General features: G+C 30.7%; 1 protein-coding gene across 1 annotated transcript in view; it reads left to right on the forward strand.

Annotated features, from left to right (window-relative positions):
* LOC143228519 (uncharacterized) overlaps nucleotides 1–13,407 on the forward strand; it is a 73,986-nt gene that overhangs the window by 34,877 nt on the left and 25,702 nt on the right. Inside the window, exons 10-15 of the mRNA XM_076459765.1 lie at nucleotides 292–371; nucleotides 1,590–1,654; nucleotides 2,656–2,831; nucleotides 5,911–6,004; nucleotides 11,004–11,190; nucleotides 11,588–11,653. Of these exons, the coding sequence (XP_076315880.1) occupies nucleotides 292–371; nucleotides 1,590–1,654; nucleotides 2,656–2,831; nucleotides 5,911–6,004; nucleotides 11,004–11,190; nucleotides 11,588–11,653 (668 nt within the window). The remainder of the gene's footprint in view (nucleotides 1–291; nucleotides 372–1,589; nucleotides 1,655–2,655; nucleotides 2,832–5,910; nucleotides 6,005–11,003; nucleotides 11,191–11,587; nucleotides 11,654–13,407) is intronic.

Consider the following 13,407-nt stretch of genomic DNA (forward strand, 5'->3'; position numbering starts at 1 on the left):
AATTATCTACGTTTCCAGGATTAATTCAGTGAAATGCGAATAAATTTGCAAAAAATACTTATCTTTACTAGCGTTAAATAGGAAATATGATAAGTATTTTATCATACCCCAAATCAATAGTTATTTTAAATGCGCCGACATATATTACTGAGAATTAATTCATTTATATTTTTTCTTTATATTCTAGTTTACTCCTAGGTCACCAAAACAATAAAAATATAAAAACATCTACACATAATATTCTTATTCGAAAGCGTTTGAAAGTGTATTTCTACATTAATATCTTTTTAGCAGGAACTCGAGCAATCAGCAAGAAAGCGTTGCGTGTCCTCGTCTGAAACATGCAACTTCTAGTCTTATTCTTCGAACAGGTGAGAGAAACGTTTTGAACTATTCACATAAACGTATTCAGAGATAAAAGACAAAGTTATAGGCTGTTCATATCGTGTTACAAAAAGTTTCATAACAACAGCTGTTTCCCTTCTCATTGTTCATGCCAGAAACAAGTTCCTCTAAACTAATATGCCTTTGTACTTTGTGTATTATGCACCTTGGTATTGAAGATTACATCATATATACCATCACGTGACAAAAATATTTAATATTTTGATGTATATTTCGACCTTTCGTACCACTAAAAACTCAACATTCTTCTGCAATGTTCAAATAATCTTATCTGTTTAATATATATTCTCTATATCTTCCAAACACAAATTAAAAATAGCTGAACTAGTAAGATAAAAATAAAATACGTTAAAACTCAAATACAGGAAGTACAATAGCTCCTCAATTAAAATGCCCGGCATGGCAAGGTGGGTTAAGGTGTTCGATTCGTAATTCGAGCGTCGCGGTTTCGAATCCTCCTTGCACCAAACACGCTCGCCCTTTCAGCCGTGAGGGCGTTATAATGTAGTACATAAGTAAAGTGCACTCGATAAATTATCGTATTTATGAGTCATCATCCGTCGTTGCTAGTCTCATCACAAAAATGTGATTATTTATAGGTAGCAAGCAACATAATTAAAAAATTCCACTCTAAGTGACATTTATTTTACATCATAACTTATTCTAGGTCCTACTTAATACGTGATTGACTTAGTAACTTAACTCTTTTTTCATTATTATCTTCTCAAAGTCGGTCTGGGTGAAAATCACTTGAACAGTTTGTATTCCTGAAGCACAGGAGTTAGGACTGTAATACTACACATGTGTTTTAGTAAATAAAGGTGGTGGAACTCACAGATCGGTGTACGAAATAAATCATATTTTATTGTATTGTGAAACTCTGAAACGATATTTCCAACACCTTTCCTACACTTTTTTTTATTGTCATCTGATAAAGTTGGTTTAAATGCCACTTGTACAAAATAACTCAAAAGGTACAAAAGTACTTTGACGAACAAAGTTTTAGGTAAATATACCACAGAGATTGATAATTTGCATTATTTAAATGAGGATATGGTTATATAGATTGTACAGATACCAATTTATATGTGTTTCAACTTGGACAAAATTACAAGGATTGCTTCATTAATATTTATTTATAATATAAACATGTAGCTTTGAATATATCTCAATATATTTTTTAGATCACGAAATTGAAGCACTGTGTCAATCTACATCTCCAACTAGAAGAAAATTACCTAAAACTCCCGTGAGTAGTTAAATGCGTTATGTAGTAGAAGTTTCTTAGAACTAAAAATATTGCTTCCCAGGATTAGAATAGAGTTTCAGGTTAAACGTAAACTTTCTTTAATCCCTTTCTAGTCCATAATGACTATTACTGAGTGATCCATACATGTAAAAGAAAAAAGGTATTTACTGAACACTAAACAAAATTATTTTTATAGCCATAAAACTAATATAAATAAAGGATATAAAGAATATATGACAGCTAAACTGTGAAGGTTAAGATTTACGTTTCTCCTTTAACAACACACTTAATTAAACTACTAACTACAAAAACAGAGTTGTCCTAAAACATAGGTACTTTAAGTAAGCAAACATGTGTTACTCAGAAGTAACTCCTTTTTTGATATTCGTTTTGCTTTAACTTCTTGTTTATTTCTAGACGATCGAAACGAGTAAGATGAACAAAAGTTGATATGCATCATATTATTAGCGTAACTCATTTGAAAACGTGATTTTACATTAAACTCTTATTGAAAGTACTCAGTCGAATATAATAAGTTTATCTTAAGCTTCCACCTATCTTTTGTCTTCTTGTTCTCATCCTTTTGAGAATAAAAGTATCCAGTGAAGACAAAGCAATGTCTTAGTTAACCTTACTGTCACTTTTTTTTTTGTACAAAGATTCGCATGACTTAAATGACCAAGTAGAAATGAGTGAGATCCTTTAAAAACATCGTCAGTTGTGGCAAGTTTAATTTAAAATTCTACTTGTCCCTTTTCTACCCAAGATTTTGCTTCTGAGAATAAAGTTACTTGGTAAAGAATAAATAAAGCCAAATAAAAACTCAACCACTTTTGTCAAGCTTTGGTCTGCAAACGTAGATATATAAATATCAGTAACTTTGATATAAACTTCATTAATTTGAGACAGAAAGTGAACATTTGGTTTTTCAGTTTTTATTTTCTTCTAACATTTTTCGAACAATGCAGAACCAATTTACATTTATTTCGTTATTTTTGCAGAATGATCTTACGCATACCAGTTATATCCAAGGGGATATTGAAGTACAGATCTGGTTTGACCAGACTCAGAGTAATCTGGTCATTACGCTCCTTTCGGCCAGAGGTCTGCGATGTAGAAAATCTTGTTCTGGTAAATTACCTTGTGCCTATGCAAAGCTCCGATTGATGCCTAACTCGTAAGTCTCATAGCACACGTTTATAATAAATCTCAATTTAAAACATTAAATAATTTAGCCAGAAAAAATAAATGCTTTTTTTTAGTTATTTAACAAAATATACTAAAGAAAAGTATTGTACCTTTTAAGGTGTCTTAGAACTTCTCTTGTAAAACGTTGATATTTAGATATAGATTTAGATGTAGAAAAAAATAATGAGTTAGAACAGTTATATCTTAATAGTTGTAAGCTATCATATATATGTTTTTACAGCGATTTACAACATATGAAATATAGTAGAAAGCTATTTTCAAATACAGTGTCTTGCACAAGTATTTAACATCCCTGTATCTACACATTTTGTTGCCATCTGAGCTTGTAATCATGAAGCTCTTAAATGGAATTTTATATTTAGTGTCTACACAATCTACTTCAAATTGAGAAAACTAAAACAAATGTTGACATTATTAAGTAAGTTAGATTTTCAAAGAACGTTAGAATATCCTCAATTGCACAAGTATTCAATCTCTTTGCTAAAGCAACCCTAAATCAGTTCAGGTGCAAAAGATTAGTATGAATGGTGACAGAATTAGTGTAACTATCTCTGTCTGTATATATTAAAAGTGTGTTTAACTGATCTTCAGAGTAAATACATCTGTTCAAGCCACAGTTCACATAGTGATACAACAACCTAACCATGAAGACCAAGGAGATTTCCAAGGATAATGTGATAGAGAAACACAAATTAGTGGAAGGTCACAATAGCATTTGAAAGTCGTTGATTATCCGATTATTTTCTGGAATGGAGTAAAGTTCATCATTAAGAAGAGAAATGTACTTCATACCTCCAAGTCGCTACACATATCAAACTGCTCTGATAAACTAAACATCGGGACAAGAAGGAAACTTGTTAGGGACGAGCTGTGAAGTTAACTGTGATTTTGAAAGATTTACAAAATTCCACGTATTGAGTGAACCAAGAATTTAAAATTGTGTCGAAAATTCACATTTCAACAGGACAATGATAAAGAGCACAAGATCAGAGCCACACTGGAGGGTTTTTAAAGAAGGAAGTGAATATCCTACAGTGTCCCATTAAAATTCTGACTTCAGTCCTACAGACAATTTATAGCAAAACTTGAAGATTGCAATTAATCAACGATCCTCAACAAACTTGTCAGAATTGGAGCAATTTTACCAGAAAGAATTGGCAAATATTACATCTTCCCATTGCTCAAAGCTGTAAATATATATCCAAAAGGGCTCACAGCAGTTAATAATGCTAAAGGTGTTTCGACCAAGAATTGACTTGTGGAACTGAAAACGTATGCAATCAGCAAATTTTAGTTAATATATTTTTTTACAGGTTTCGCTGGCATTTACATATAACACTGTTAAGTTTGATTATTAGAGTGTTGAATAAAAACAGCTTCATTAGAAACAACTGTTTACTTTATTTGTATTTCTTCAAAACGTGACATTATTGTTAATGTGTGAATACGTTTTCAAGGTACTAAATCCATCTAATATAATGAAAATTAATTTTTTTTCTAGACGTTCACTTAAAATATTACATAATACCTCAGAATTGCCTTCCTCGGTATCTTTATATTTGACTTGTTTGCGAACAGCATTTATCTGATTTAGAATTTTAGGCTTTGTATTGTTAGGAATTGTTATAGTAAGATTTCTGAGCGAAACGTAAAAAAACGGCATGTTTTAATACCAACAGCATAAGGATAAAAATAATAATAAATGTATTAGCAAATTTTTCTCATGATGGAAACACTAAATTTATCTATAGTAACTATAGTTTCAAAATCAATATTAATTAAATAATATTTATTTAACAAAACATATTAAAAACTAAAGGCACAAATTGTTAAATTATTCCTCGTTTTCATGCTAGTTTTGAAGTTGGTGATTAATCATTTAACTGATTACTATTTACGTTATAATATCCTAAATAATTAATAATATATAGAGTCCTGAATTTTTTACTACTAATGATAATCGTTTACTTGTATTTTTACAAAGTCTTTTGTGTTTTCCAAACGAATTGTAATAACATTGTGTATTCGCAAGTAAAGAAAAAACTCTTCCAAAAAAATGAAGCAAATGTAGAATTCCTAATATCAATTATTCAAAAAGAATGCAAACAAGATAGTGAGGATGGCATTTGTATCATCCCTATATAAAAGCACAGGCACACAGTGTAGTAGATAATAACACACAAAAATAAGAAAAATTAAACTCAGTGTTGATTGAATAGTTATACATATTGCTGTATTAATTCTTGTCTGTACTATTATTTAGGGACGATGCAAATGTCATCCTTACTATATTGTTAGTATTGTTTTTGAATGATTAATATTAGCCATTTCTATATTCACTTCCTTTTCTTAAAAAGTGTTTTCTTTACTTGTTCACTTGTGTGTTTGTTTCTTCTAAATACAGTGTTTCAATAGAAGTAGAAAAGTTGTGTTTATAACAACTTCTAAATTCAATGAGATTCCAACTTTAATGTTTATTGTTTATCTATTAATGGTTTGTAATTCCTATTTCATCCAGTACTTTAACTTTTCAAAGGAACACCAAATTTCTGTAAGAAAGCTAACTTCAAGAGCTATTGATAACACATTATACACTAAAACTATGTTTATTTAATTACAACTAGTTTTTAATAACACTTATAAGCGCGAATAGTCCGTTTGGAACTATGTCACCTCAATGAAATTTTGTTTTGGTTTTTGAGTAATCATTAACGAAAGAGAAGCAGAAGAAAGAAGAACAAGAGATTCTTTGTTGTGATATTTACATACGCTCTGAGAACTCGTGACTCTACAATTACATAGATATTACTATGAAACGAAACAATGTAAAGTTCTGATTGATGACCTATTGAGGAGATATTTAAAATATTATTTTCATTTTCCATCTATGCAGCCATTCTGCATAGACAATATTACCGCCTGCCTGATACACACACGCACGCACACACATGTATATATAAAGAGATAGAGGGCGGAGCAATTTTAGGCTTACTTTCCAGTTTATCGACACATATATAAGAATATAATATTGATAATTATTGTTTTAGGGGATTTAGTGCGATGAAAACTCATGTAGCAGAACCAACTACGAGCCCAGAGTGGAATAAAACATTTGTATTTCCATCAGTTTCTCCCGAAGAGGTAAGATACGTCCAAAAAATTAAAAATGAATAGGTATAAAACATTACTTAACGGGTTCTACCACAAGAATATTTTGAAAAATATGAGAACATTCTTTTATCAGATTTACTCAATGGTTTAATGATTTACTCGTTTAATTGTTATAAGAGTTTAAAAAAAGGAAAATAGATTAAAAATCTACAAACAAGTAAAAGAAAATATACTACAGATTTTATAATTTGGATGGGTGAAGTCAAACTATCCGAAATATTTTCAGTTGATGAAAAACATAATAATAACTTGGAGTATATTTCAAAGTTAACTCGAAACTTCCTTCCATGGATATAGTCCAATGTAATTTAACGCCTAGGAGAAAGTATGCCAAGCATCATTTAAGCCTTCTTCATACTTATTAGTATAGTCTAGTATTGGATCTTTTCAATAACTGTGCTGCTATTCATACATCTTTTACTTTTAATTTTAAGTAATATTTTCATTTACTAATACTTGATCAGCTTATTAACTTTCGAAACTTTAGTTTTTAATGTTCACTGCTATATGTCATGTGATAATAGTAATATATCTTATTTTATACATTACAAATGTGTGGGTACTCCTCAAAGACTAATACCGTATTATGAATAACATAGCTGAAATACCGGGATAAGCAGACAGGGGCATTAGCATGTAGATCATCAACTCGAAGAAGTTTTGAGTGATAGCCAGGAAATGACATTAGATATTATAACAACACGCAAAATATATTAAATTATATATTTTTAATTATATTCATGGGTTATACTTTTCATTATAACTACCCTTTACTGTAAAAACCACAAAGAATGCTTAAAGTTTACAACCATTTTTGTTGTTCACTTGAAGATAAAATATTTTTATGTCCTGTTACTAAAGAAAAGGATGAATGTTTATATCATCATCCAGCTACACACTCGATAAAGCTCACTTGAGCTCTTCTCCCAGCACCTCATTGCATACTGAATTTTAGACATATATATCTTGCGTTGTGACCATCATTCTGATTTTATGGCTCAAACTTGTACTTTGTTGCTGATTTATTTATTTCAAAATAATTCAAAATTCCTTACATCTGTTTTAGTATACACATTTCAACTGTTTTCTGGAATTCTTGTTAAGAAAAGTAATCAATATATGTTTTTATAAATTAACTTGTTTTTATCATCAATTACGTTTTATACTTATTCCGTATTTGTTATTAATGATTCTTTCAGAGTTCTTTTCTATAATAAATCTTTATGGCATAAGGAAAATTTAACCTAGTTTCTGCTTTATTTTCTGGAAACTAATTACTTCCATAGAATTTTTCAAAAATATCTTCTTAAAATAATGAATTTTCAATAATCATTTCATTTATCTCAATGTTGTTACGTGTTATGTTATAATAGTTACTTTGAAATAACTAACAAATTCGATTCCATCAACTATTTTCATTTTTCACGTATATATATAAAAGCACTAACATATTGTGTGCCCGGCATCGCCGAGCGCGTTAGGCGTGCGACTCGTAATCCGAGGGTCGCGGGTTCGCATCCCAGTCGCGCTAAACATGCTCGCCCTTTCAGCCGTGGGGGCGTTATAATGTGACAGTCAATCCCACTATTCGTTGGTACAAGAGTAGTCCAAGAGTTGACGGTAGGTGGTGATGACTAGTTGCCTTCCCTCTAGTCTTACACTGCAAAATTAGGGACGGCTTAGGTTTCTCCTCCTGGTTGGGGGTTGTGCAGTAAGCTAACAATCTGCTCACTTAAAAAATCAGCCTGTTAATGAATCCACAAGCGATTGGGGCCGTATGTTCCTTCATGGAATCGAGTAGCATAATAATAACATATTGTATTTCGTAATCAAGATATTGAAACCATACTCACATATTCCAATATCTCACAATTGTAGGTTTATTCATGTTATCATGAAAAAGAAACTCCAAAATTTTACAACATTAAATCCTAACACTTGTCTACCCTCAATAAATGAAATAGAAGTACATAACTAAATAAGCAAAATATATAATAATTCGAAATCTAAGATTGTTAAATTTATTTATATAATATATTCGCTTCGCTGAGGCTACAATGTTCCACTCTAAGGGTATGAAAGTCATGATAATTCTAACATATTATTCAACTTGAGACATTTTCTTATTTTTTATAGTTTAGCAGTAGCTTTGCTTTTTCCAGTATCTTTACGTGAAGTTGGCAAAAATTATTTTAACGGCTGGTGTACACTTGTTTCAAATTCCATAACTGGGGATACCAAATCTCTTTCTAATTAAAGATCACACTTCATTAATGTTTTGACTGGATGCTCTGTGATCGAAGTTAAGATCCTTTTGAAAAAAAATCTGTCAATTGTTTGACAGTTTCAATTTTTTTTATTAACAGAAAATATGTAGCAACTGTTTACGGTTCTCATGTTTCTGTTTTTCAAGTTTCCTTTGTTGTTTCTTTTTATTATTGACTTAATTCAGATGCGCTTGAGTTATATACTTTTTTCACTGTGATTTTGTATTGTAGTTACTTCTGTTAACTCTATACAAAACATGCTCGCCTTTTCAGCCGTGGGGGCGTTATAACGTGACAGTCAATCTCACTATTCGTTGGTAAAAGAGTAGCCCAGACGTTGGCGGTGGGTGGTGATGAAAAGCTGCCTTACCTCTAGTCTTACACTGCTAACTTATGGACGGCTAGCGCAGATAGCCCTCGAGTATCTTTGCGCGAAATTAAAAAAACAAACAAAACAAAAACAATCTGTTAACGCTAGTAAGGTTGCTATAGAGATGTTTTATTTGCATTTAAGCTCAAATCTCTGTATACGAACTCGCTCATTTTCATGAACCTTATAATCTCCATGAAACTATATATATTATAGATTTAATTAAAAAATTTTGGAAAGGTTGTAATAAACATTACATATGTGTGTAAACAAAAATTAAGTTTTTACAAAAATTTATTTACCAAAGTGTTGTATGTAAATTTATGAAATCTGTAAAAATCAGTCTAAGTGAAAGGTGATTCTCATGCTTAGAATTAAAATACTTCTTTTCATTTTACGTTTTTCAAATTTCACTTACATAACTTATAAACCCTCATAAACAAATATCAATATATTTATAGTAACATTTTATGCTTTATTTCTTACTTTATCTACCATAACATTAACTGTAGCAAATTACATCCGAAATAAAATCCAAAATTTCATTTTTTACGAAGAATAACTGCAGACATTACAGTTGTTTTCTGTTCATTTTATTGTTTTATTGCTGTAATCATTTTTAACTATTTGCTAAGTAAATCTCCAAGAGAATGCAAAGAATGTAAAGGTAAACAGAATTTCAGGTTACATCACCCAACATTATGCTTTATTTTATTTGATCCTGGAGGGTTAATCACAAGACACCTTTTGTTTGATCATGTCATAGAAGCTCCATTGTACGTTCAGGTGGTTAAGGCGCTTGACTCGTAATCCGATGGTCGCGGGTTCGAATTCCTGTCACACCGAATATACTCGCCCTTTCAGCTGTGGGGGCATTATAATGTGACGGTCAATCCCACTATTCGTTGGTAAAAGAGTAGCCCAAGAGTTAGCGGTAGATGGTGATGACTAGCTGCCATCCCTCTAGTCTTACACCGCTAAATTAGGGACGGCTAGCGCAGATAGCCCTCGAGTAGCTTTGTCCGAAATTCAAAAACAAACATCATTGTACGTCCCCCAGTGGTACAGCGGTTTGTGTGCGGACTCATACCATTACAAACCAGGTTTTCATACCCGTGGTGTGCAGAGCACAGATAGCCTAGTGTGTGTAGCTTTGTGTTTATTTACAACAAATAAACTTTATTGTATAATAATGTTTTAAGCTTGTTTTAAACTTGTCTTTGATTTACTTTTGCTAAAAATATATAATAATAACTATTATAAAGAAAAACACGAAATTTAGTACTTATCTTAGCCTTAAGCCAGTTTGCACTCAGGTACTTGCTTTTATAAATATTTTTATTAACATTTGAATCATGTTAATTTCCGAAAAACAGTTGATGTATTTTTCAAGTTAATGCTTTATATAATGCAACAAATGTATTGGGTATAAACATGTACCAGTAATAAGCAAGCTTGCGCAAATAAGTGATTTCAAAAACATGCAAAGATGTGGAAAGGTTCCGTACTGGTGATAACAAATTCATTAATATTTCAGAAAATATTATTCTGTTTTCTGACCCTTAAATATTTATCGCTAGTTTTTTCTAATCGATGGACACTGAAATTCTATATGAGAAAAATCAATAAAGGTAATTCAGAAAGCAGATGGTTGCATGATAAACAGAAGTGAAAAATGTGAAAATATTTAAATATTTCATTTTGAAATTGAAAGTAAAATAATATAAATATTTAAACTACATACTATATTTTAAAACCAAATTTAATGACACAAGATTTTAATAAAGTAGGTTTATTAAATTTTGAATGTAATTCTGTAAAAAGGTCGTGACTTTTGCTTCCTCATCCAACCGTATTCAAATTAGTAAAAGTATACAGAAGAAGAGAAACACCTAACACTATAATGAAACAAATAAGCAGGCTGAATCAACACAGAAGTAAATATGGACACTAGCTACAGGAATTAAGTAACAGATTAAGACGAAATTATGCACACCCAAACGAACAATAATTCAAAACTAGTGAAAATCTAACTAAAAAAAAAATTGAGTCACGATCTTAATAATGCATCCTTTAGTAGATTAAAATCATGGAGTTAGTCTCCCAAGGAATACCTAATTAATTTCTTAGCTTCACTCTATACCCTTAATATGAGTATGTCTACTTCCTAGTAAACGTTATTTAAGATAAAAGTTCAGGGTTAAAACTTTGTTTGTCAAGATAATTTTTTTTAAAAAAGTGTTACAATTTCTTATTGTGTTTGCTATATAAAAGAGTACTTACAAATTATAAATCGTAGATTTTCCATTTCTTATAATTTCTTGTATTACAGCTATTTAATAAGTCACTAGATATCACTGTATGGGACCAGAGTTTATCCGGAAGCAAAACATTTCTGGGAGAAACCCAGATTCCATTACGACGAGCAGATTTACAAGATTGTCCAGAGTGGTATCGTTTGACTTTACACCAGATGGCGCAAGCTCACCAAATTATGACGAACAGTAATACAACATATGGTACTGCTCAGACATTTTCACAACGTATATTTCAAAATGAAACTATTTATACTAATTTGTATTTTGGTAAGAAGTATACTTTTGTATGAAGATTTAGTTGAGATTTCTTTAGAAAACATCATTGGTGTATTAGTTTCACTACGACGACATCATTACTAAAATATTAGGGTAAGTAAAATGAATGAATAACACATAGTTACAAATATTATTTGGTTCAAGAAGACGAAAGTGCAGTGAAAAACTCACTCTGAATTCAGCATGTAAGTTATGCAAATCCATTAAAAATAAATTTTTAAGACATAGAGAGGAATAAATTGTTGAAATCAGCTTTAAATTTTATTCTTTTGTATTGTTTTTTTTTCCATAACTAAAAGAAAAAAATTATATGTTGGTATAGATGGCAAAAATTATCGGGTTCGAGGAGAGGAAAATGCAGTGAAAAGCTCACCCTCGAATTCAGCATGTAAGTTATGCAAACCCTTTAAAAATATTTTTAAAACAAAGAGAAGAATAAATTGTTGAAATCAGTTTTAAATTTTTAGCTCTACCGATTTTACAATGTGCATTCCTTAAAAGAAGGCTGCAAAGTCATAAATGTTTGTTGTTGTTATACCACATCGAACTTTTCAGTAAACATAATCTGGAACAGAACGAGGTTGGAATCTCTTCTCTCCCCCTTTGTTCCTACAAATCACGTGGTTCACTTTCTACCTTCAACAGTTTTTAGAGTATAATCGATTGGGACATAGTTATGATTATCACCGGTGACCCCGAACAATTAGAATTGTAAATACAACTAAAAATGTGAGTAAACAGGGTGAATCGATTAAATTAGATTATCATAATATTGGTTCTTTGTTTTAAATTCCGCGCAAATCTACACGAGAGCAATCTGCGCTAGTCGTCCTTAATTTAGTAGTGTAATACTAAAAGAAAGACAGCTAGTCATTGCCACCCACCATCAACTCTTAGTCTAATTTTTTTTCAAAGAATAGGGGATTGACCGTCACGATATAATGTCCTCACGGCTAAAAGGGCAAGAATGTTTGGCGTGACATATAAAGCTTTTATGCAAACACTCTGTTCTACTGACAATTCTCTTTGTTTTATGAGCCATGACGTGAAAACAAAACTTAATATATATAATTTTAAACACTGTTTTTATTAAGGTTTATTTGTGGGGTGCTATTACATTGATTTATTCTACGTATACTGGTACCGTATGCTAGCTCCTTGCTAGCTTCTGTCAGTATAGTTAAGACACTACATGAGGTACCATAAGTTTTTTCAGACCCTAAATTTGATAAATATCTTCGTTCAAACAAAACCTTTATGACATGTCCTGGCTCATTCAGTTGTCAACAGGATCAGTTAAATATTACCATATTGTTGAAATTTATGTTCTATAATGGTATGGAATAATTGGACTCATACAATGGAAATAACAACAAAATATTCTTTTTTCCTAATACTTTTGCACTTTTTACAGTCTACTTTATAGTTCATTTTTCCAAGTTACTGATGTTTCTAAAGAAACTATTTCCTCAAGTAAAATTTGTTAAATTCAGTTCAGTGTTGTGTCTTAACCATGTTGTAGCAAAATGTAATTCCTAAAACGTTGTTAGTGATCTAGATATTTTAGGTAGCAATTCATGAAGTGATCTTTACTTGTAAAAAATAGTTTTATTTGTTTTCTCCATAAGCTTTTATTAAAGTATGGGTGAAAAGTTTATGCTAATTTTTAACTAGATATTATTATCTTATGTCATTCCTTTAAACTAATTTTGTTGTTATTATTTATAGTTTTTACTATATTTCTCGGAGCATACATTTAAATATTTTTGAAACGGGTTGTTAAGTTCTGTCTTGAAATTTACATTGATTAGTTTCAATTCAGATTTCAAAATTGCATTTAAAAAATAATTGAGAACGTTATATACTTATCTACTGAAAACAAGTAAGAAAACGTTTTATTTGAGTAAAACGAAGAGTAACTTTGAAATGTTTTAAATCACCTTATGCACTAAAATGTCAATCGTGCATAATAATTGACATAAATGGAAATCGCTAGTCTAGTACCTATTACAGAAAGTTGTAATTATGGACTATCTAATTTTGGTAATACAGCATCAATTTCTTTGTGTTAAAAGTCGAAGAATTCATAAAAAGTTTTGTATCAATGAAATATAAGCAGTAATTTTGAAAAGGATTAAACGT

The sequence above is a fragment of the Tachypleus tridentatus genome, chromosome 10, assembly GCF_004210375.1.
Source record: "Tachypleus tridentatus isolate NWPU-2018 chromosome 10, ASM421037v1, whole genome shotgun sequence".
NCBI lineage: Eukaryota > Metazoa > Arthropoda > Merostomata > Xiphosura > Limulidae > Tachypleus > Tachypleus tridentatus.